The sequence below is a fragment of the Schistocerca nitens genome, chromosome 8 (genome assembly GCF_023898315.1).
Source record: "Schistocerca nitens isolate TAMUIC-IGC-003100 chromosome 8, iqSchNite1.1, whole genome shotgun sequence".
In the NCBI taxonomy this organism is placed as follows: Eukaryota; Metazoa; Arthropoda; class Insecta; order Orthoptera; family Acrididae; genus Schistocerca; species Schistocerca nitens.
The window spans coordinates 146,477,248-146,500,023 of record NC_064621.1 but is presented as its reverse complement, the minus strand read 5'-3'; the positions used below and the strand labels follow the sequence as shown (position 1 = coordinate 146,500,023).

At 46.1% G+C, this 22,776-nt stretch overlaps 1 protein-coding gene and 1 non-coding gene across 2 annotated transcripts in view; both read right to left on the bottom strand.

Moving 5' to 3' along the window:
* Nucleotides 1-22,776, bottom strand: part of LOC126199455 (protein O-mannosyl-transferase TMTC2-like) — a 1,057,651-nt gene that overhangs the window by 622,188 nt on the left and 412,687 nt on the right. The window contains exon 6 of the mRNA XM_049936376.1: nt 7,654-7,811. Within this exon, the coding sequence (XP_049792333.1) occupies nt 7,654-7,811 (158 nt within the window). The remainder of the gene's footprint in view (nt 1-7,653; nt 7,812-22,776) is intronic.
* On the bottom strand, nt 5,954-6,026 carry Trnat-agu (transfer RNA threonine (anticodon AGU)). Its single transcript has one exon. It is a non-coding gene; the product is annotated as a tRNA-Thr (tRNA).

Below are 22,776 nucleotides of genomic sequence, written 5' to 3'. Positions count from 1 at the left end.
AAACATGCTCAACGGGGGACAGATCCGGAGATCTTGCTGGCCAGGGTAGTTGACTTACACCTTCTAGAGACCGTTGGGTGGCACGGGATACATGCGGACGTGCATTGTCCTGTTGGAACAGCAAGTTTGCTTGCCGGTCTAGGAATGGTAGAGCGATGGGTTCGATGACGGTTTGGATGTACCGTGCACTATTCAGTGTCCCCTCGACGATCACCAGTGGTGTACGGCCAGTGTAGGAGATCGCTCCCCACACCATGATGCCGGGTGTTGGCCCTGTGTGCCTCGGTCGTATGCAGTCCTGATTGTGGCGCTCACCTGCACGGCGCCAAACACGCATACGACCATCATTGGCACCAAGGCAGAAGCGACTCTCATCGCTGAAGACGACACGTCTCCATTCGTCCCTCCATTCACGCCTGTCGCGACACCACTGGAGGCGGGCTGCACGATGATAGGGCGTGAGCGGAAGACGGCCTAACGGTGTGCGGGACCGTAGCCCAGCTTCATGGAGACGGTTGCGAATGGTCCTCGCCGATACCCCAGGAGCAACAGTGTCCCTAATTTGCTGGGAAGTGGCGGTGCGGTCCCCTACGGCACTGCGTAGGATCCTACGGTCTTGGCGTGCATCCGTGCGTCGCTGCGGTCCGGTCCCAGGTCGACGGGCACGTACACCTTCCGCCGACCACTGGCGACAGCATTGATGTACTGTGGAGACCTCACGCCCCACGTGTTGAGCAATTCGGCGGTACGTCCACCCGGCCTCCCGCATGCCCACTATACGCCCTCGCTCAAAGTCCGTCAACTGCACATACGGTTCACGTCCACGCTGTCGCGGCATGCTACCAGTGTTAAAGACTGCGATGGAGCTCCGTATGCCACGGCAAAATGGCTGACACTGACGGCGGCGGTGCACAAATGCTGCGCAGCTAGCGCCATTCGACGGCCAACACCGCGGTTCCTGGTGTGTCCGCTGTGCCGTGCGTGTGATCATTGCTTGTACGGCCCTCTCGCAGTGTCCGGAGCAAGTATGGTGGGTCTGACACACCGGTGTCAATGTGTTCTTTTTTCCATTTCCAGGAGTGTATATTAAACTAGAACTGACATGTGATTACATTTTCACGCAATTTTGGTGCGCAGATCCTCAGAAATCAGTACCCAGAACAACCACCTCTGACCGTAATAACGGTCTTGATACGCCTGGGCATTCAGTCAAACACAGCTTGGATGGCGTGTACAGGCACGGATGCCCATGCAGCTTCAACACGATACCACAGTTCATCAAGAGTAGTGACTGGCAAATTGTGATGAGCCAGCTGCTCGGCCACCATTGAGATCTGGAGAATGTGCTGGCCAGGGCAGCAGTCGAACATTTTCTATATCCATAGAGGCCCGAACAGGACCCGCAACATGCGGTCGTGCATTATCCTGCTGAAATGTAGGGTTTCGCAGGGATCGAATGGAGGTTAGAGCCACGGCTCGTAACACATCTGAAACGTAACGTCCACGGTTCAAAGTGCCGTCAATGCGAACAAGAGGTGACCGAGACGTGTAACCAATGGCACCCCATACCATCACGCCGGGTGATATGCCAGTATGGTGATGACGAATACACGCTTCCAATTTGCGTTCACCGCGACGTCGCCAATCAGGGATGCGACCATCATGATGCTGTAAACAGAACCTGGATTCATCCGAAAAAATGACGTTTTGCCATTCGTGCACTCAGGTTCGTTGCTGAGTTGCAGTCACTCCTGTCTCTGATGCAGCGTCAAAGGTAACCGCAGCCATGGTCTCCGAGCTGATAGTCCAAGCTGCTGCAAACGTCATCGAACTGTTCGTGCAGATGGTTGTTGTCTTTCAAACGTCCCCATCTATTGACTCAGGGATCGAGACGTGGCTGCACGATCCGTTACAGCCATGCGGATAGGATGCCTATCATCTCGACTGCTAGTGATACGAGGCAGTTGGGATCCAGCACTGCGTTCCGTGTTACCCTCCTGAACCCACCGATTCCATATTCTGCTAACAGTTATTGGATCCCGATCAACGCGAGCAGCAATATCGCGGTACGGTACACCGCAATCGCAATAGGCTGCAATCCGACCTTTATCAAAGACCGAAACGTGATGGTACGCATTTCTCCTCCTTACACGAGGCATCACTACAATGTTTCACCAGGCAACGCCGGTCAACTGGTGTTTGTGTATGAGAAATCGGCTGGAAACTTTCCTCATGTCAGCACGTTGTAGTTGTCACCGGCGCCAACCTTGAGTGAATGCTCTGAAAAGCTAATCATTTGCATATCTCAGCATCTTCTTCCTGTCGGTTAAATTTCGCGTCTGTAGCACGTCATCTTCATGGTCTAGCTATTTTAATGGCCGGTAGTGTACAAAAAAAGTTCCCGCATCTGTCTGGAAAAGAAAACCTATAGAGATATTGATCAGTTTACATCGAGGTGACAAAGTCACGCGATACCTCCTAATATCGTGACACACTTCCTTTTGCCCTGTTTACTCCAGCAACATGACAAGGCATGACAAGTCGTTGGAAGCACCCTACACGAGTATTGAGCCATACTGTGTTTATAGCCGTCCATGTGTTGCAACTGCAGGGCTTTATGCTCCAACTGACCTCTCCATTACGTCCCATAAATGTTCGATGAGATTCGTGTAGGGCGATCTGGGTGGCCAAATCATTCGCTCGAACTGTCTTTGATGGTTCAAATGGCTCTGAGCACTATGGGACTCAACTTCTGAGGTCATTAGTCCCCTAGAACTTAGAACTAGTTCAACCTAACTAACCTAAGGACATTACAAACATCCATGCCCGAGGCAGGATTCGAACCTGCGACCGTAGCGGTCTTGCGGTTCCAGACTGCAGCGCCTTTAACCGCACGGCCACTTCGGCCGGCGAACTGTCTTTGAATCAGTGCTGAACAATTGTGGTGCAGTGACATGATATCGTTGTTTGGGAACTTGAAGTCCATGAATGGCTGCAAATGGTCTCCAAGAAGTCGACCATAACCATTTACAGTCAATGATCGATTCACTCGGCAGAGATAAAGTCCGTTACATGGTAACATAGCCCGCACCATTATGGATCTAACACCACCTTGCACACTGCCTTGTTGACAACTTGGATCCATGGCTTTGTGGGGTCTGCGGCACACTCGAACCCCACCATCATTTCTTACCAACTGAAATCGGGACTCATCTGACCAGGCCACGGTATTCCAGTCGTCTAACAAGGGAACCTCCCCACCGCACCCCCCCCCCCCCCCCCCTCAGATTTAGTTATAAGTTGGCACAGTGGATAGGCCTTGAAAACCTGAACACAGATCAATCGAGAAAACAGGAAGAAGTTGTGTGGAACTATGAAAAAAATTAGTAAAATATACAAACTGAGTAGTCCAATCGAAGACACACAACATCAAGGTGAATGGGAGTCTGGGAGCGCCGTGGTCCCGTGGTTAGCGAGAGCAGCTACGGAACGAGAGGTCCTAGGTTCAAGTCTTCCCTCGAGTGAAAAGTTTAATTTTTTATTTTCAGTTTATGTGACAAACTCTTATGTTTTCATCACTTGTTTGGGAGTGATTATCTCATCCATAAGAAAACTTAAATCGAACAAGGTAGAAGAATCTTTTTACCTATTCGCCAAGTGTACAAGTTAGGTGGGTCGACAACACATTCCTGTCATGTGACGCACATGCCGTCACCAGTGTCGTATAGAATATATCAGACGTGTTTTCCTGTGGAGGAATCGGTTGACCTATGACCTTGCGATCAAATTTTTCGGTTCCCATTGGAGAGGCACATCCTTTCGTCTACTAATCGCACGGTTTTGCGGTGCGGTCGCAAAACACAGACACTTACCTTATTACAGTTAACAGAGACGTCAATGAACGAACGGACAGATCATAACTTTGCGAAAATAAAGTAGACAAAATTTTCGGTCGCGGGAGGACTTGAACCAAGGACCTCACGCTCCGCAGTTACTGACGCTAACCACGTGACCACAACGCTCCTAGACTTACGCTCTACTTGATGTTGCCTATGTTGGTATAGACTACTCAGTTTGTATATTTTATTAATTTTTTTCATAGTTCCACACAACTTCTTCCTGTTTTCTCGATTGATCTGTGTTCAGTGTTTCAAGGCCTATCCACTGTGCCAACTTATAGCTAAATCTGAGGGGGGTGCGATGGGGAGGTTCCCTTGTAAGTTCCAACCGATATAGTCACGACCCCAGGAGAGGCGCTGAAGGCGCAAAAGCGCTCTTGTTGGTCTTCTGCAGCCATAGCTCACTAAGGTCAAATTTCACCGCCATTTTCTAACGGACACGTCCATCGTACGTCCCACACTGACTTCTGCGGTTATTTCATGCAGTTTTGCTTGTCTGTTACCAATGACAACTCTACGCAAATGCCTCTGCTCTCGGTCGTTAAGTGAAGGCCACCGGCCACTTGCCCGTGGTGGTAGGTAGTACCTAATAAGGTATTTTCGGCATTCTCTTGGCCCTGCGGATCTCGAAATATTGAATTCCCTAAGGCTTTACGAAATCGAAGGTGCCATGCGTGTAGCTCCAGCTACCATTCCTGAGCCTTAATTCCCTTCGTGCAGCCATAATCACGTCGGAAATCTTTTCACATGAATCATCTGAATGCAGATGGCAGCTCTGTCAATGCTCTGCTCTTTTATACCTTGTGCACGCGATACTACCGCCACCTGTATATGTGCATATGGCTTTCCCGCGAGTTCTGTCATTTCAGCGTGTCTGTAACGCGTAATGTGTTGCCTTTGGTGGTGTAGACAGTTTTACTGTTCCACTTCATTGTGCATATCTGAATTATTGTAATTTGCAGTACACTGTTGGTGGTGGTGAAGTCATTCAAGCACCGCCACGATATGATTCGTCAGTCAGTTGAAGTTTGTTGCCCATGCACTACTTTAGCGGAACCAAGTTAGTGATACTGTGCAGTGTGAACAAACTGTATTTTAAACAGTGCCGTGGACATGCGAATAGATATAATACGGCACTCGATTGATTGGAATGTTCCATATTTGTGTGTTAGAGCAAGAAGGTAGTGTTTGGTCTGCAGTTGCACTTTTTCGCATAAATGTTCAAATTGTATATTTTCTGTACTGATGCCAGTGGTTAGGTATAGGAAATTTACGGATTTGTTGTCAATCTCCATCGTGAGCTGAAAATTTTCATGTTCACAGTTTAAGAAATGAAAAAATAAAAATGTGGCGAGCTACCAGTAACTCTGTCTGCTTCGCCGTGATTCGAATCTGAACGCTTTGCCTTTCGCAGGTAAGTGCTCTACGGACTGAGTTATCCAATAACACAAGAGAAAAAGTACTGGCTGAAGTAAAGCTGTGAGGGTGGAGCGTGCTAGTGCTTAAATACAGTAGTCGGCAAAGTGCTTGCCTACGATACGCACAGGTCCCAGTTTCGAATCAAGGTCGGCAAACAGTTTGACAGCAAGTCTGAAATCAGCGCATACTGCGCTGCAGAATGAAAATTCGTGCCGTATGGCTAAGAGCTAGGGAAAATAATTGAACTTGTTTCAGGCCCTCATTCAAGGTTTTCTGTTCTCTATTGTGGCAATTCAAGATGGCCTTTGCTGGCCGAAACCGATTATGATTGTATCGTAAAAAGGTGATTGTGTCAAAAATAAAAATAATACCTTACAATAGTCAAACGTCTTGTATATTCGCTGAAAACAGTACTTTACAATTTGCCAAATATTTTGGAAAGTCACTACGACATTTTGTCACCTATCAGTTAAAGAGCTCACAAACTGTTGAAGTTAGTCGGCTAGAAATGTTTGTATCTTTCTTTAGTAATTTAGCAAATTACAGAAAATCTGTGTTGGTCGAGGGCGAAGCCCTCAAACAGCAAACTATTTTACATCGTAACGTAGGAAGCTGAGGAAGCGAAGTAAAATTCGTGCTGTGGGCGGGATTCGAACCCGGGCATTTTTGCTTACTAGGCAGATATGCTGACCATTACACCACCACAGCATTACGGTCAATATAGCTGCACGAACTACCCAAGTCAAGTACGCTCCCCAACATAAACTTCAATTATCATCTCCCCTTATATTGTCACTGTTACCAGGGCTTTCCGACACTGGAATAGCACCCCAGCATTGGAATTAATGGGGAAGTGATCTACTACATATGATCGTATAGATCTTACAAGGGAACCTCCCCATCGCACCCTCCTCAGATTTAGTTATAATTTGGCACAGTGGATAGGCCTTGAAAGACTGAACACAGATCAGTCGAGAAAACAGGAAGAAGTTGTGTGGAACTATGAAAAAACAAGCAAAATATACAAACTGAGTAGTCCATGGGCAACATAGTCAACATCAAGGACTATGTGGGCACAGGAGTGCCGTGGTCCCGTGGTTAGCGTGAGCAGCTGCGGAGCGAGAGGTCCTTGGTTCAATTCTACCCTCGAGCGTAAAGTTTACGTACTCTATTTTTGCAAAGTTATGATCTGTCCGTTCGTTCATTGATGTCTCTGTTCACTGTAATAAGTTTAGTGTCTGTGTTTTGCGACCGCACCGCAAAAACGTGCGATTAATAGACGAAAGGACGTGCCTCTCCAATGGGAACCGAAAACATTTGATCCAGGAAAACAGGTCTGATATATTCTATACGACACTGGTGACGGCATGTGCGTTACATGACAGGAATGTGTTGTCGACCCACCTAACTTGCACACTTGGCGAATGGGTAAAAAGATTCTTCTACCTTGCCCGATTTAGGTTTTCTTGTGGATGTGATAATCACTCCCAAAAAAGTGATGAAAACATAAGAGTGTGTCACATAAACTGCAACAAATGAATGCAACAGTTTCACAGTCGCACAGTTTTCTCTGTGCTCTGTCAAAACATATGTTTTTAACGTTTTCAAATTTTTCCGTGTGTAGACCGTCAAATCCTGCATATGTCCAAGCTAATCTGAACATGTCCTGGAATTTTGGAGAGCGAAATTGATTATGTGTGAGTGCCTGAACTCTGATAATTGTCTGAAAATAAAAATTTAAACTTTTTACTGGAGGGAAGACTTGAACAAGGTCATCTTGTTCCGCAGTTGCTCACGCTAAGCACGGGACCACGGCGCTCCTGTGCCCGCATCATCCTTGATGTTGCCTATGTTGCACATGGACTACTCAGTTTGTATATTTTGCTTATTTTTTCATAGTTCCACACAACTTCTTCCTGTTTTCTCGATTGATATGTGTTCAGTTTTTCAAGGCCCATCCACTGTGTCAAATTATAACTAAATATGAGGGGGGTGTGATGGGGAAGTTCCCTTGTTAAAATAAATTTTCCCTGAGACATTTTAGTCTCTAATTTACCCACGATAACGTTGGAAGCCGAAGAAGTTCATTAAAATTTGCGCTGCGGCAGGGACTCGAACCCGGCTCTTCTTGCATACGAGGCAGATATGCTGACCATTACACGGCCACAGAATTACCGTCAACGTCGCTGCACGAAGTACCCAAGTCTCTGGAACAATTTAATTTAAGATCTATTTGACGTGGAATTACATTTTACGAAAACGTCTTCTTACAGTGCACTTTAGAGTTCTGTGAAGTATTTGTTGTTAAGGTAGATGGTATCTTACGCATACACACCTGCCTCCTGGCCCTGGGGTCTCCAGCTGCCCTCTGCCAGGCGAGCGCCTCCCTCACCAGGCAGATAGCGAGCGCGCACACGCCGTGCTCTTTGGCCAGCATGGCGCACCCCGACACCAGCACACACAGCGACAGCAGCAGGCGACCCCGCCAGGCACCTGAGGGCAACCACGTCCCTCCACTTACCAACCTGCAAGCACACTCGTCCAAACAATAAGCTGTGGAGAGGCTATCCTGTATGCATGTACAGTCACTTTTCTAAAGTCTCCCGTAACATCTACGTAATGGGGAATTAAGCACTAGATCTCACGGCAGGCGACACCGCTGGCATAAAAGGAATGTGTTGCCAGTAAGGAAGCAGTAACAGCAGAATGGGTCTGTCGGCAGAGGCCAGTGACTGCTGACGTGTCACTGTAGTAAGAAATCCAGCAGGGACATTTTTATCCTTTTAAAGCTGCCTGTATCGATTGTCGATTACGTGACTGTGAAGTGGAAAGGCGAAGGAACAACTGCAGCTGAACCAAGCTCAGGCAGATGTCATGACGGACAGGAACCTCCCAGCACTGCGGATGGTGCTAGTGAAAATGGCATAAAATCAGCTCGTGATTCCCAAACAGCTACCAACCGTCCAGCTAGCACAATAACTTTGCATAGGAAGTTACAAAGTTTGGGTTACAATGGTCACGCAGGAGAGCTTCTGTGAAGTCTGGAAGAAAGGAGACGAGGTACTGGCGGAATTAAAGCTGTGAGGAGGTGGCATGAGTCGTGCTAGGGTAGCTGAGATAGTAGAGCACTTGCCTGCGAAAGGCAAAGGTCCCGAGTTCGAGTCTCGGTCCGGCACACAGTTTTAATCTGCCAGGAAGTTTCATATCAGCGCACACTACGCTGCAGAGTGAAAATCTCATTCTGTACACATTTCTTGACTGAAATTTCTCATGTTGAGAAATGACAAGGAGCAATCTGTTTCATTTCACTTGGTAAAAAAGTTCTTATAGCCAAGATCGCATAAATAAGAGGGCTATTCGGAAAGTAAGGAACTATCGGTAGCGAAATGGAAACCACAGTGAAATTCACAACTGTTTTATTTGCAATAGATAGTTACAACTTAGAGAGACGTCTCTACATAGTCGCCACAGCGACTTAGACATCTGTCGTAGCGTTGTATCAATTTTCCAGTTTCTTCATCATAGAAGGGAGCCTCCTGTGCCTTCAGAAAATTTTCTAGGATTGACTGCAGCTCGTTGTCTGTTTCAAAATGCGTGTGAAAATCAGAGGGAGCCAAGTCCGGGCTGTATGGTGAGTGATCAAGCACTTTCCTTCGAAAACGCTACGGAACCGTCCTAGTTGTGTCTGTTGTGTGTGGCTGACTGGTAGGACTGGTTCCCGTCACATCACCGAAGTTAAGCGCTGTCAGGCTGGGCTAGCAAATGGCTCTGAGCACTATGGGACTCAACTGCTGAGGTCATTAGTCCCCTAGAACTTAGAACTAGTTAAACCTAACTAACCTAAGGACATCACAAACATCCATGCCCGAGGCAGGATTCGAACCTGCGACCGTATCGGTCTTGCGGTTCCAGACTGCAGCGCCTTTAACCGCACGGCGACTTCGGCCGGCTCTGGGCTAGCACTTGGATGGCTGGTGACCATCCAGTCTGACGAGCGCTGTTGGCAAGCGAGGTGCACTTGGCCCTTGTGAGGCAAACTGAGGAGCTGCTTGATTGAGAATTAGTGGCTTCGGTCTCGTAAACTGACATACAGCCGAGAGAATGGTGTCTGACCACATGCTCCTCCATATCAGCATTCAGTGACGCCTGTGGGTTGAGGATGACGCGGCGGCCGGTCAGTGCCGTTGGGCCTTCATGGTCCGTTCGGGCGGAGATGAACTTTATGTTATGCGGGTTTGCATAAAATCAGGGGAAACCTCCCTGCAGGCACCAATACTTGGCGGGAGACATTACCGGGTGATCAAAATGTCAGTATAAATTTGAAAACTTAATAAACCAGGGAATAATGTAGATAGAGAGGTAAAAACTGACACACATGCTTGGAATGACATGGGGTTTTATTAGAACAAAAAAAAAAAAGTTCACAAAATGTCCGACAGATGCGCGTCGTTTGGTGATGATCGTGTGCTCAGCCGCCACTTTCGTCATGCTTGGCCTCCCAGGTCCCCAGAACTCAGTCCGTGCGATTATTGTCTTTGGGGTTACCTGAAGTCGCAAGTGTATCGTGATCGACCGACATGTCTAGGGATACTGAAAGACAACATCCGAGGCCAGTGCCTCACCATAACTCCGGACATGCTTTACAGTGCTGTTCACAACATTATTCCTCGACTATAGCTATTGTTGAGGAATGATGGTGGACATATTGAGCATTTCCTGTAAAGAACATAATCTTTGCTTTGTCTTACCGCCGGCCGCGGTGGCCAAGCGGTTAAAGGCGCTACAGTCTGGAACCGCGCGGCCGCTACGGTCGCAGGTTCGAATCCTGCCTCGGGCATGGATGTGTGTGATGTTGTTAGGGTAGTTAGGTTTAAGTAGTTCTAAGTTCTAGGGGACTGATGACCTTAGAAGTTACGTCCCATAGTGCTCAGAGCCATTTGAACCTTTGTCTTACTTTGTTGTGCTAATTATTGCTATTCTAATCAGATGAAGCGCCATCTGTCGGACATTTTTGAACTTTTGTATTTTTTCGGTTCTAATAAAACCCCATGTCATTCCAAGCATGTGTGTCAATTTGTACCTCTCTATCTACATTATTCCGTGATTTATTCAGTTTTCAAATTTATACTGACTTTTTTATCACCCTGTATTTTCTAGGCATCCTTACGCGCTCGCTGTACGCTCAGAATTGAGAAGAGCGAATTGATGCTATCTACAGGAATACTAGAGACACTATCCAACACATCTGTGCAAACCTTCAGCGGATTTTCAATGTGGTTTCCATTTTATTTCTTTGCGAATAGCCCTCGTACTTATATATTTTCGACAGTCGGTTTCGACCTGCTTCGCTGACATCTTCTGGTCTTCAAAACTTTTTGTTACAAAACAAACTTGTCAAAACTGCCTGTTGAAAATACATATTTATGCGATCTTACTAAAGGAAGTTTTTATCACAGATTTCTGTAGTCAACGCTAGGCGGCGCTTGGGGCGGTTGCGAGCGATGCTATTCAAGTAGCGGGTGGCTGGAAACAAGTGATCTGTAGTGATGAATCATGCTGCACCCTGTGGCAATTCGAGGGATGGGTTCGGATTTGGCGAATCCGTATAGGACTTACCTGTTATCTTGTGTAATGCCGATAGCAAGGAACAGAGGAGATGATATTACGGTATGGAGTTGTTATTCAAAATTAAGGTGTCGTGCCCTTATTGCGGTTGAGAAACCGCTAAATGCGGAGTGCATAAAGACATTTTACATCATCCTCTTCTGCGTACAGTTCAAGAGCACTTCAGAGACGATGATTGATTGTATTAGCCGCGAAATGCACCCCATCATATAGCAGCATCTGAGGCAGTGGTATGTGGACAATAACATTTCTGCCGCGCGGGATTAGCCGAGTGGCCTAGGGCGCTGCAGTCATGCACTGTGCGGCTGGTCCCGGCGGAGGTTCGAGTCCTCCCTGGGCCATGAGTGTGTGTGTTTGTCCTTAGGATAATTTAGGTTAAGTAGTGTGTAAGCTTAGGGACTGATGACCTTAGCAGTTAGGTCCCATGAGATTTCACACACATTTGAACACAATAACATTTCTGAAATGGAATGGCCTGCACAGGCCCTGAGTGAACCCAATGGAAAATCTTTGGGATGAGTGAGAACGCCGAATTTTCTCCGGACGCCAGCATCCAACATCACTACCTTCTCTGGTTTCCGCTCTTGGGATTTACATTCCGTACATATGGAAAGATTATGTAAGGGGTTTCTCTTTCAGAAAATACATTTGAATCTATTTTGTTTCTGACACAATTGTGTTATGTCTCCTGCAAGAAGGAAAAACGTCTACCAACATCTGTCAGAATTCAAGTTCGACTACACTGGGACTATCAAAAGCACAGTTTGGTTCAAATGGCTCTGAGTACTATGGGACTTAACATCTTAGGTCATCAGTCCCCTAGAACTTAGAACTAGTTAAACCTAACTAACCTAAGGATATCACACACATCCATGCCCGAGGCAGGATTCGAACCTGCAACCGTAGCGGTTGCGCGGTTCCAGTCTGTAGCGCGTAGAACCGCTCGGCCACCTCGGCTGGCAAAGAAGAAGAAAGAAGAGGCAGTGAAAGTAAGAGTAAGTGACGATTTTGTCAACCAGGACAGCGTTTCCAGCTGAGTTCCGCATGGGATGTGCCATTAGCATATGGGGTCTGTTTCATTTTTATTAAAAACGGAACGGCACGTTTTATAAAGTTTAGAAGAAAACCTGGGACAATTAATCGAATAAATAGACACAAATTGTATGTAGAAAATTATTGGGCATAGAAGTTCAGATGAAATGTATTAGCTGTTGCATATATGGACAACCATCAGGTGTCTAATGGAATGACGACAATGAAAATTAGTGCCGGATGGGAGTCGAACCCGGATGTCTTACCGCGAGCGGTCGCCTTACTATTAGGTAAGACCAGCTGTGTGGCTGGATTGAAGAGTTTTTAGCAAACAGAACCCACCATGTTGTTCTAAATGGAGAAACGTCTACAGACGTTAAAGTAACCTCTGGCGTGCCACAGGGGAGTGTTATGGGACCATTGCTTTTCACAATATATATAAATGACCTATAGTCCGTGAGACGAGTGATTGGTAATGACAGTTCCGGCGGGCAGACGGCGCTGTTGCCGAACGTGGCTCACAGCACGCGGCGCCCTGTCTGCTACACGCATTCTCTAGCAGCAGAAATAAAAGCGAGACAAAATACAAGTCGTATTGGTACGCGTGAATTTATTTAAAGTTGATGGTTGAAATATATTAACTCGAAAACTGATAAGAGCTATTTAGTACAAGTATCTAAGATGCTGAAACATAATAAAGTTATTTGTTAAACTTCACAACTGAAATGAAAACTATTTTCGCAAGTTGTTGAACATTAGCAGTTTTGGTTTCCATTGTTAAGTATTAGCATTATTAATTTGTTCTACTACAAGCTACAGAATAATTGGTCAGTGTATTAAGAGTTATAATCTGAAGAAAGTACTCGCAATATGATGATCTGGTTGTAGATCGATAGCAAACTCCCTCCTTACATTCTTGAATACGTTGTAGTTACTGTAATGGAAAAACACCACTCACATCACTGTCAGAATCTGATTTGACATTGTCTTTGTGGTGTCACCGCTAGACACCACACTTGCTAGGTGGTAACTTAAATCGGCCGCGGTCCTGTAGTACATGTCGGACCCGCGTGTCGCCACTGTGTATTCGCAAACCTAGCGCCACCACATGGCAGGTCACAAGACACGGACTTGACCTCGCCCCAGTTGTACGGACGACATAGCTTGCGACTAGACCTACCAAGTATTCCTCTCATTTGCCGAGAGACAGATTAAATAGCCTTCAGCTAGTCCATCGCTACTACCTAGCAAGGCGCCATGTGTATCATTGCTAATTGCTTACTACTATGCAAGAGATGTATTTCAACAAGAACAAGACTACATTAAAGTTAAGTATATTAAAATCTCTCTTCTTTTCTTTATAGTTTTCATCCAGTCTCCTGTTTCAGAATTTACGCCGTCTGCGTTAGTTTCGCGTGCACCTAGCCACTCATTGTGTCGAGACCTTAGGGAATCGACACAACAGTCTTCCTCAGCACTACTCGAACTATCACTGCTCTCTCCCAGATGTATAATTAAATTTTCGATGCATTCTTCCACAACCCCTTCGGTTTTGGCCGCCTCTCTTATGGCACTTGCAGTGCTGTTTACAATTTTAGCCCACGTGTCGCTTGTCACTTTGATAGCTTCTGGAAGGAGAGTTTCCACTTCAGAGATCGTGAATTTTTTATTGTTTGGAGCAATGTCATTTTTTATCTGCGCCAACACTCCTTCAAATGCATTGAAGTGACAGTGGTATGGAGGAAGCCGAACGATTTCATGCCCGTGCCTTATAGCAATCTCGTCAGTTACATATGTTGGAAATTGAGGTCTCTTTTGTGCCACAATTTCGAGCAGTTCCGCCTTCCTTAAATCTTCTCTGAAATCTACTTTTCGCCGTTTCAACCACTGAATGATATCGTCTTTTTTTGTTGCCAAGGTTGGTGCCTTATCGTGAACAACGGAATGATAAGGCGCATTGTCCATAACAATCACTGATGGACTTGTCAGATTCGTCATAAGCGATGTCTCGAACCATTCTTGAAATACTACACTGTTCATTTCTTCATGGTAATCTCCCGTCTTTTTTGACCGAAACATTTTCAAGCAGTTTGGCACAAAACCTTTCGATGTTCCTGCATGTAAGACAATAATACGCCCTCCTTTGCCAACAGGCACTGCCATTGTCCCCTCGGGCATTCCATCATTCCAGCCTCTACGTAAAGAATGGCTGGCATTGACCCAAGTTTCATCTAACCACACTATACTTTCGAATTCCACACCCATGATCCTGCGCAGAAATCTGCACCGCCATGCAACTACATCTGTCCTTTCCATTAATATTTTGCGTCCGTTAAACAGTGAATAGCTGAAGCCTGTCTCAACACTGTACGCAATGAAAATTTGTCCTCTTTAAAAAGATCGTCTTTCTGAAGCGACACCTGTAATTTAGATAGAGTGGGATGTTCCCTTCTCTTATAATAGCTGTATATATGACGACGAATAGCGTCTTTCTGAAAATCGTCCAAAGCTGTCACCTGCTTATTTGTCGGTCGCTTCTTTCCTGGTGTGTGCAGCTTTGTTGTGCCACTCTCGTCACAATCTACACTATACTGTTCTTTCCCTATCTTTACAACAGTGTTCTTACTTATTTTCAATGCTGCTGCAGTTCTCTTCACAACCTGAACAACAGGAATTAAGGGCCCACCTTTGTCCTTTTCTTTCTCCAAGTAATCCCTCACAGAGCACACGAATTCACGGGCCTGGATGTGTAGCACACTTTTCTTCCTCCGTTTCACTTCTTGTGCTGGGCTGGTACTACCCGCCGCACTAGACATTGTTTACAACGAAACATAAACAAAGAAACACTAAAAACAACAAAAACGAAATAAACTGCGAATTCAACTTCAGACAAACGACGAACGACCGCACCGCCTGCACGCGAGACACTGGTAAGTTTCATAAGCGCGCGCGACCGGGTTTCAGAGCGGCAACGTGGCCCTTGCTACCCGCTCAAAGTCAGGCCGTCATTGGCTGCCTGCCTGCGGTCGCTAGGCAACGGAAAGACGCTACCGAGCTGTCAATACCAAAGACTCGTCTCCCAGACTATAGTAGATAGTGTCGAAAGTTCCATGCGGCTTTTCGCGGATGATGCTGTAGTATACAGAGAATTTGCAGCATTAGATAATTGCAGCGAAATGCGGGAAGATCTGCAGCGGATAGGCACTTGGTGCAGGGAGTGGAAACTGAGCGTTAACATAGAAAAATGTAAGGTATTGCGAATACATAGAAAGAAAGATCCTTTATTGTATTATTATATGATAGCGGAACAAAGACTGGTAGCACTTACTACTGTAAAATATCTGGGAGTATGCGCGCAGAACGATTTGAAGTGGAATGATCATATAAAATTAATTGTTGGTAAGGCGGGTGCCAGGTTGAGATTCATTCGGAGAGTTCTCAGAAAATATAGTCCACCAACAAAGGAGGTGGCTTACAAAACACTCGTTCGACCTATACTTGAGTATTGCTCATCAGTGTGGGACCCGTACCAGGTCGGGTTGACAGAGGAGATAGAGAAGATCCAAAGAAGAGCGGCGCGTTTCGTCACAGGGTTATTTGGTAAGCGTGATAGCGTTACGGAGATGTTAAGTGTGGTGTCACTGCCAGACACCACACTTGCTAGGTGGTAGCTTAAATCGGCCGCGGTCCGTTAGTGCATGTCGGACCCGCGTGTCGCCACTGTGTGATCGCAGACCGAGCGCCACCACACGGCAGGTCTCGAGAGACGTACGAGAACTCGCCCCAGTTGTACGACGACGTTGCTAGCGACTATACTGACGAAGCCTTTGCTCTCATTTGCCGAGAGACAGAATAGCCTTCAGCTAAGTTAATGGCTACGACTTAGCAAGGCGCCAATTGTAACAGTGCCTGTATCGCCACAATCTCCAGATGTCTCATCAAGAACGATGTATACAAGGAGTGATTAAAAGTTAAGTATATTCCAAAGATACGTATTTTCTTTATCACATTCATTAAGTCTCCTGTTTCAGACCTCACTCCATCCTTCGTGAGTTAGCGCGTGCATCTTGGCCGCCTCTTTCAATTAGTGTGCGTAGTGTTGGCAAGTCTGCCGACACTACATTAAGCAAATTCAAGTGGCAGACTCTGCAAGAGAGGCGCTCTGCTTCGCGGTGTAGCTTGCTGTCCTGGTTTCGAGAGGGTGCGTTTCTGGATGAGGTATCGAATATATTGCTTCCCCCTACTTATACCTCCCGAGGAGATCACGAATGTAAAATTAGAGAGATTCGAGCGCGCACGGAGGCTTTCCTGTAGTCGCTCTTCCCGGGAACCATACGCGACTGGAACAGGAAAGGGAGGTTACGACAGTGGCACGTAAAGTGCCCTCCGCCACACACCGTTGGGTGGCTTGCGGAGTATAAATGTAGATGTAGGCTACCCGAGCATGACTCTCTGCCAGAACCAAACTTCCATATGTCGTCAACCGTGTGTCTACAACCTGCACCCTTACTTCCATTATGAATATACCTGTCTAGGGGAGACATTTTAGTGTACGAGTGCAGATTGTACACACATGGTTTGGTTCTGGCCCTGAGTCGCTCTCTGATAGCCAAATACTAAGGCGACCGCTCGCGATAAGAAGGGAATCCCGGCTCGAGTCCCGGTTCAAAAATGGTTCAAATGGCTCTGAGCAGTATGGGACTTAACTTCTGAGGTCATCAGTGCCCTAGAACTTAGAACTACTTAAACCTAACTAACCTAAGGACATGACACACATCCATGCCCGAGGCAGGATTCGGACCTGCGACCGTAGAGGTCGCGCGGCTCCAGACTGTAGCGCCTAGAACCGCTCGGCCATTCCGGTCGGCACTCCCGGTCCGGCACCAATTTTCATTGTCGTCATTCCATTATACAGATGATGGTTGTCTATATCCGTAACTACAAATAAATTTCACGCATTTCATAACGTCTCTAGCCGTTGCAGTGCCTGTTCCTTCGGACATGCGTGGATGTCGAAGGAAAATTACAATGTTCGTCTGAACAGCAGAGACACTGCAGTATCGGATAGAAGTTTAGCTTCGCATTGCGAACTCAGATGATCCGAAATCACTTTTTACGATTGTTCTGTTGCACCATCACCTTACTTTTCACTTTTACGTATTTTATTAATAAGTGCACTTTAGTTTGAACACTCACATGATATTTCTCCATCTTAACATGATGTACGGTTGCACATAATAGTTTACTTTTGGACATGGTGGAAGGTCTGACATGGTCAAAGAATGATTTGCACAAAGTACATTCTACAGTTTCTCCATTATCAGTGGTAAAAGTAAACTCTGTGTTACATTGCGGTTAAAATACACGTTTGTTTTGGATGATCAAACAGTGAATATGAATCGTCATTACCAACAGTGAAAAATATGAATAAGAAATGAACAGAGATTGTAGAGCAAGTTGTATAAGTGGCGCTTCCTAGCGTAAATAATTGCGCAATGCGCATTAATTACGAATTAAACATCCAATTGCGTAAAATACGTCGGACAAGCAGAATCACCAAAACGTGAGGAATCTGAGCGTCCCCAATGAAACTTTCGGGACAGCGAGACATTTTGGAAAAAAAATGCGCTGTCCCGGGAAAAACGGGACGAATGTACACCCTACGTTGGAAAAATATGTCATAAACCATCTAACGTGAAAGTGGCGGAGGAAGTGGGCGAAATAGACAGGCAGCACCACGACTCGACGCCTGGAACCTCCTCCATCCAGTCGCATACCTCTCCCCGTTGCACCACCGATCACGACATTTCTACTGGAGGAATGTCATTGGCATACCAGTTGGGCTGTTGCTGTACACTGAAGTGGCAAAAGTCATTTGATAGCGGTATGCACACAAACATTACTGGCCATTAAAATTGCTACACCAAGAAAAAATGCTGATCATAAACGGGTATTCATTGGACAGATATATTATACTAGAACTGACATGTGATTACCCTTTCACACAATTTGGGTGCGTAGATCCTGAGAAATCAGTACCCAGAACAACCACTTCCGGCCGTAATAACGGCCTCGATACGCCTGGGCATTGAGTCAAACAAGAGCTTGGATGGCGTGTACAGGTACAGCTGTCCATGCAGCTTCAACACGATACCACAGTTCATCAAGAGTAGTGACTGGCGTATTGTGACGAACCAGTTGCTCGGCCACCATTGACCAGACGTTTTCAGTTGGTGAGAGATCTGGAGAATGTGCTGGCCAGGGCAGCAGTCGAACATTTTCTGTATCCAGAAAGGCCCGTACAGGACCTGCAACATGCGTTTGTGCATTATCCTTCTGAAATGTAGAGTTTCGCAGGGATCGAATGAAGGGTAGAGCCACGGGTCGTATCACATCTGAAATGTAACGTCCACTGTTCAAAGTGCCGTCAATGCGAACAAGAGGCCAGTATGGCGATGACAAATACACGTTTCGAATGTGCGTTCACCGCGATGTCGCCAAACACGGATGCGACCAACATGATGCTGTAAACAGAACCTGGGTTCATCCGAAAAAATGACGTTTTGCCATTCGTGCACCCAGGTTCGTCGTTGAGTACACCATCGCAGGCGCTCCTGTCTGTGATGCAGCGTCAAGGGTAACCGCAGCCATGGTCTCCGATCTGATAGTCCATGCTGCAGCAAGTGTCATCGAACTGTTCGTGCAGATGGTTGTTGTCTTGCAAACGTTCCCACCTGTTGACTCAGGGATCAGGACGTGGCTGCACGATCCGTTACTGCCATGAGGATAAGATGCCTGTCATCTCGACTGCTACTGATACGAGGCTGTTGGGATCCAGCACGGCGTTCCGTATTACCGTCCTGAACCCACCGATTGCATATTCTGCTTACAGTCATTGGATCTCGACCAACGCGAGCAGCAGTGTCGCGATACGATAAACCGCAATCGCGATAGGCTACAATCCGACCTTTATCAGAGTCGGAAACGTGATGGTATGCATTTCTCCTCCTTACACGAGGCATTACATCAACGTTTCACCAGGCAACGCCGGTCAACTGCTGTTTGAGGATGAGAAATCGGTTCGAAACTTCATGTCAGCACTTTGTAGGTGTCGCCACCGGTGCCAACCTTGTGTGAATTCTCTGAAAAGCTAATCATTTAAATGTCACAGCATCTTCTTCCTGTCGGTTAAATTTCGCGTCTGTAGCACGTCATCTTCGTGGTGTAGCAATTTCAATGGCCAGCAGTGTACAAACGTCGGCAGTATCGCGGGCACAAGATATAAAGGGGAGTTCATTGCCGGAGCTGTAATTCGTACTCAGGTGATTCATGTGACAAAGTGTCGACGTGACAATGGCCACACGACGGGAAATAGCAGTTGGAGTTACATGCGTGGGAGACTCCATTTCGGAAATCGTTAGAGGATTCAGTATTCCGACATTCACAGTGGCAAGAGCGTGCCGAGAATACCACATTTCAGGCTTTACCTCTCACTACACAACGCAGTGGACGGACGTCTGCCTTCACTTAACGACCGAGAGCAGAGGCGAACGGATCCGTTAGGAGAGAGCGGCGAAATTTGGCGTTAACGGGCTGTGGCAGCAGACGACCAACGGGGGTGCCTTTGATAGCAGCGCAACATCGCCTGCAGCGCCTCTCTTGGGCTCGCAACCACACCTGTTGGACCCTAGCCGTCTGGAAAACCGTGGCCTGGTCCGATGAGTCGAGGTAGGTTTCGAGTGTGGCGCGGACCGCACGAAGCCATGGACCCAATTTGTCAAGAAGGGACAGTGCAATGTGGCGGTGGATCTATAATGAACCATGGACCTTGCCGTTGGTGGGCAGGCTTGCGTGCCTCAACGATACAGATAGCCGAATCGTAGGTGCAACCACAACGGAGGGATATCTGTTGAGAGGCCAGACAAACGTGTGGTTCCTGAAGAGGGGCAGCAGCCTTTTCAGTAGTTGCAGGGGCAACAGTCTGGATGATTGACTGATCTGGCCTTGTAACACTAACCAAAATGGCCTTGCTGTTGTGGTAGTGCGAACGGCTGAAAGCAAGGGCAAACTACGGCCGTAATTTTTCCCGAGGGCATGCAACTTTACTGTATGATTAAATGATGATGGCGTCCTCTTGGGTAAAATATTCCGGAGGTAAAATAGTCCCCCATTCGGATCTCCGGGCGGGGACTACTCAAGAGGACGTCGTTATCAGGAGAAAGAAAACTGGCGATCTACGGATCGGAGCGTGGAATGTCAGATCCCTTAATCGAGCAAGTAGGTTAGAAAATTTAAAAAGGGAAATGAATAGGTTAAAGTTAGATATAGTGGGAATTAGTGAGGTTCGGTGGCAGGAGGAACAAGACTTTTGGTCAGATGAATGCAGGGTTATAAATACAAAAGCAAATAGGGGTAATGCAGGTGTAGGTTTAATAATGAATAAAAAAATAGGAGTACGGGTAAGCTACTACAAACAGCACAGTGAACGCATTATTGTGGCCAAGATAGACACAAAGCCCACGCCTACTACAGTAGTACAAGTTTATATGCCAACTAGCTCTGCAGATGACGAAGAAACTGATGAAATGTATGATGAGATACAAGAAATTATTCAGGGAGACGAAAATTTAATAGTCATGGGTGACTGGAATTCGTCAGTAGGAATAGGGAGAGAAGGAAACACAGTAGGTGAATATGGATTGGGGCTAAGAAATGAAGCCGTCTGGTAGAATTTTGCGCAGAGCATAACTTAATCATAGCTAACAAATGGTTCAAATGGCTCTGAGCACTATGGGACTCAACTGCTGAGGTCATTAGTCCCCTAGAACTTAGAACTAGTTAAACCTAACTAACCTACGGACATCACAAACATCCATGCCCGAGGCAGGATTCGAACCTGCGACCGTAGCAGTCTTGCGGTTCCAGACTGCAGCGCCTTTAACCGCACGGCCACTTCGGCCGGCTCATAGCTAACACTTGGTTTAAGAATCATGAAAGAAGGTTGTATACATTGAAGAACCCTGGAGATACTAAAAGGTATCAGATAGATTATATAATGGTAAGACAGAGATTTAGGAACCAGGTTTTAAATTGTAAGACATTTCCAGGGGCATATGTGGACTCTGACCACAATCTATTGGTTATGAACTGTAGATTAAAACTGAAGAAACTGCAAAAAGGTGGGAATTTAAGGAGATGGGACCTGAATAAATTGAAAGAACCAGAGGTTGTACAGAGTTTCAGGGAGAGCATAAGGGAACAATTGACAGGAATGGGGGAAAGAAATACAGTAGAAGAAGAATGGGTAGCTTTGAGGGATGAAGCAGTGAAGGCAGCAGAGGATGAAATAGGTAAAAAGACGCGGGCTAGTAGAAACCCTTGGGTAACAGAAGAAATATTGAAATTAATTGATGAAAGGAGAAAATATAAAAATGCAGTAAATGAAGCAGGCAAAAAGGAACACAAACGTCTCAAAAATGAGATCGACAGGATGTGCAAAATGGCTAAGCAGGGATGGCCTGAGGGCAAATGTGTAGATGCAGAGGCTTATCTTACTAGGGGTAAAATAGATACTGCTTACAGGAAAATTAAAGAGACCTTTGGAGAAAGGAGAACCACTTGCATGAAAATCAAGAGTTTTGATGGAAACCCAGTTCTAAGCAAAGAAGGGAAGGCAGAAAGGTGGAAGGAGTATATAGAGGGTCTATACAAGGGCGAGGTTCTTGACGACAATATTATGGAAATGGATGAGGATGTAGATGAACATGAAATGGGAGATATGATACTGCGTAAAGAGTTTGACAGAACACTGAAAGACCTGAATCGAAACAAGGCCCCAAGAGTAGACAATATTCTATTAGAACTACTGACAGCCTTGGGAGAGCCGGTCCTGACAAAAATCTACCATCTGGTGAGGAAGATCTATGAGTCAGTCGAAATACCCTCAGACTTCAAGAAGAATATAATGATTCCAATCCCAATGAAAGCAGGTGTTGACAGATATGAAAATTACCGAACTATCAGTTTAATAAGTCACAGCTGCAAAATACTAACGCGAATTCTTTACAGGCGAATGGAAAAACTGGTAGAAGCCGACCTCGGGGAAGATCAGTTTGGATGCCGTAGAAATATTGGAACACGTGAGGCAATACTGACCCTATGGCTTATCTTAGAAAATAGATTAAGAAAAGGCAAACCAAAGTTTCTAGCATCCGTAGACTTAGAGAAAGCTTCTGACAATGTTGACTGAAATACTCTCTTTCAAATTCTTAGGGTGGCAGGGGTAAAATACAGGGAGCGAAGGGCTATTTACAATTTGTACAGAAACCAGATGGCACTTACAAGAGTCGAGGGACATGAAAGGGAAGCAGTGGTTGGGAAGGGACAGGGTTGTAGCCTCTCCCCGATGTTATTCAATCTGTATATTGAGCAAGCAGTAAAGGAAACGAAGGAAAAATTCGGAGTAGGTATTAAAATCTATGGAGAAGAAATAAAAACTCTGAGTTTCGCCGATGACATTGTAATTCTCTCACAGAGAGCACAGGACTTGGAAGAGCAGCTGAACGGAATGGACAGCGTCTTGAAAGGAGTATATAAGATGAACATCAACAAAAGCAAAACAAGGATAATGGAATGTAGTCGAAAATTCAAATCAAATGGCTCTGAGCACTATGGGACTCAACATCTTAGGTCATAAGTCCCCTAGAACTTAGAACTACTTAAACCTAACTAACCTAAGGACATCACACACACCCATGCCCGAGGCAGGATTCGAACCTGCGACCGTAGCAGTCCCGCGGTT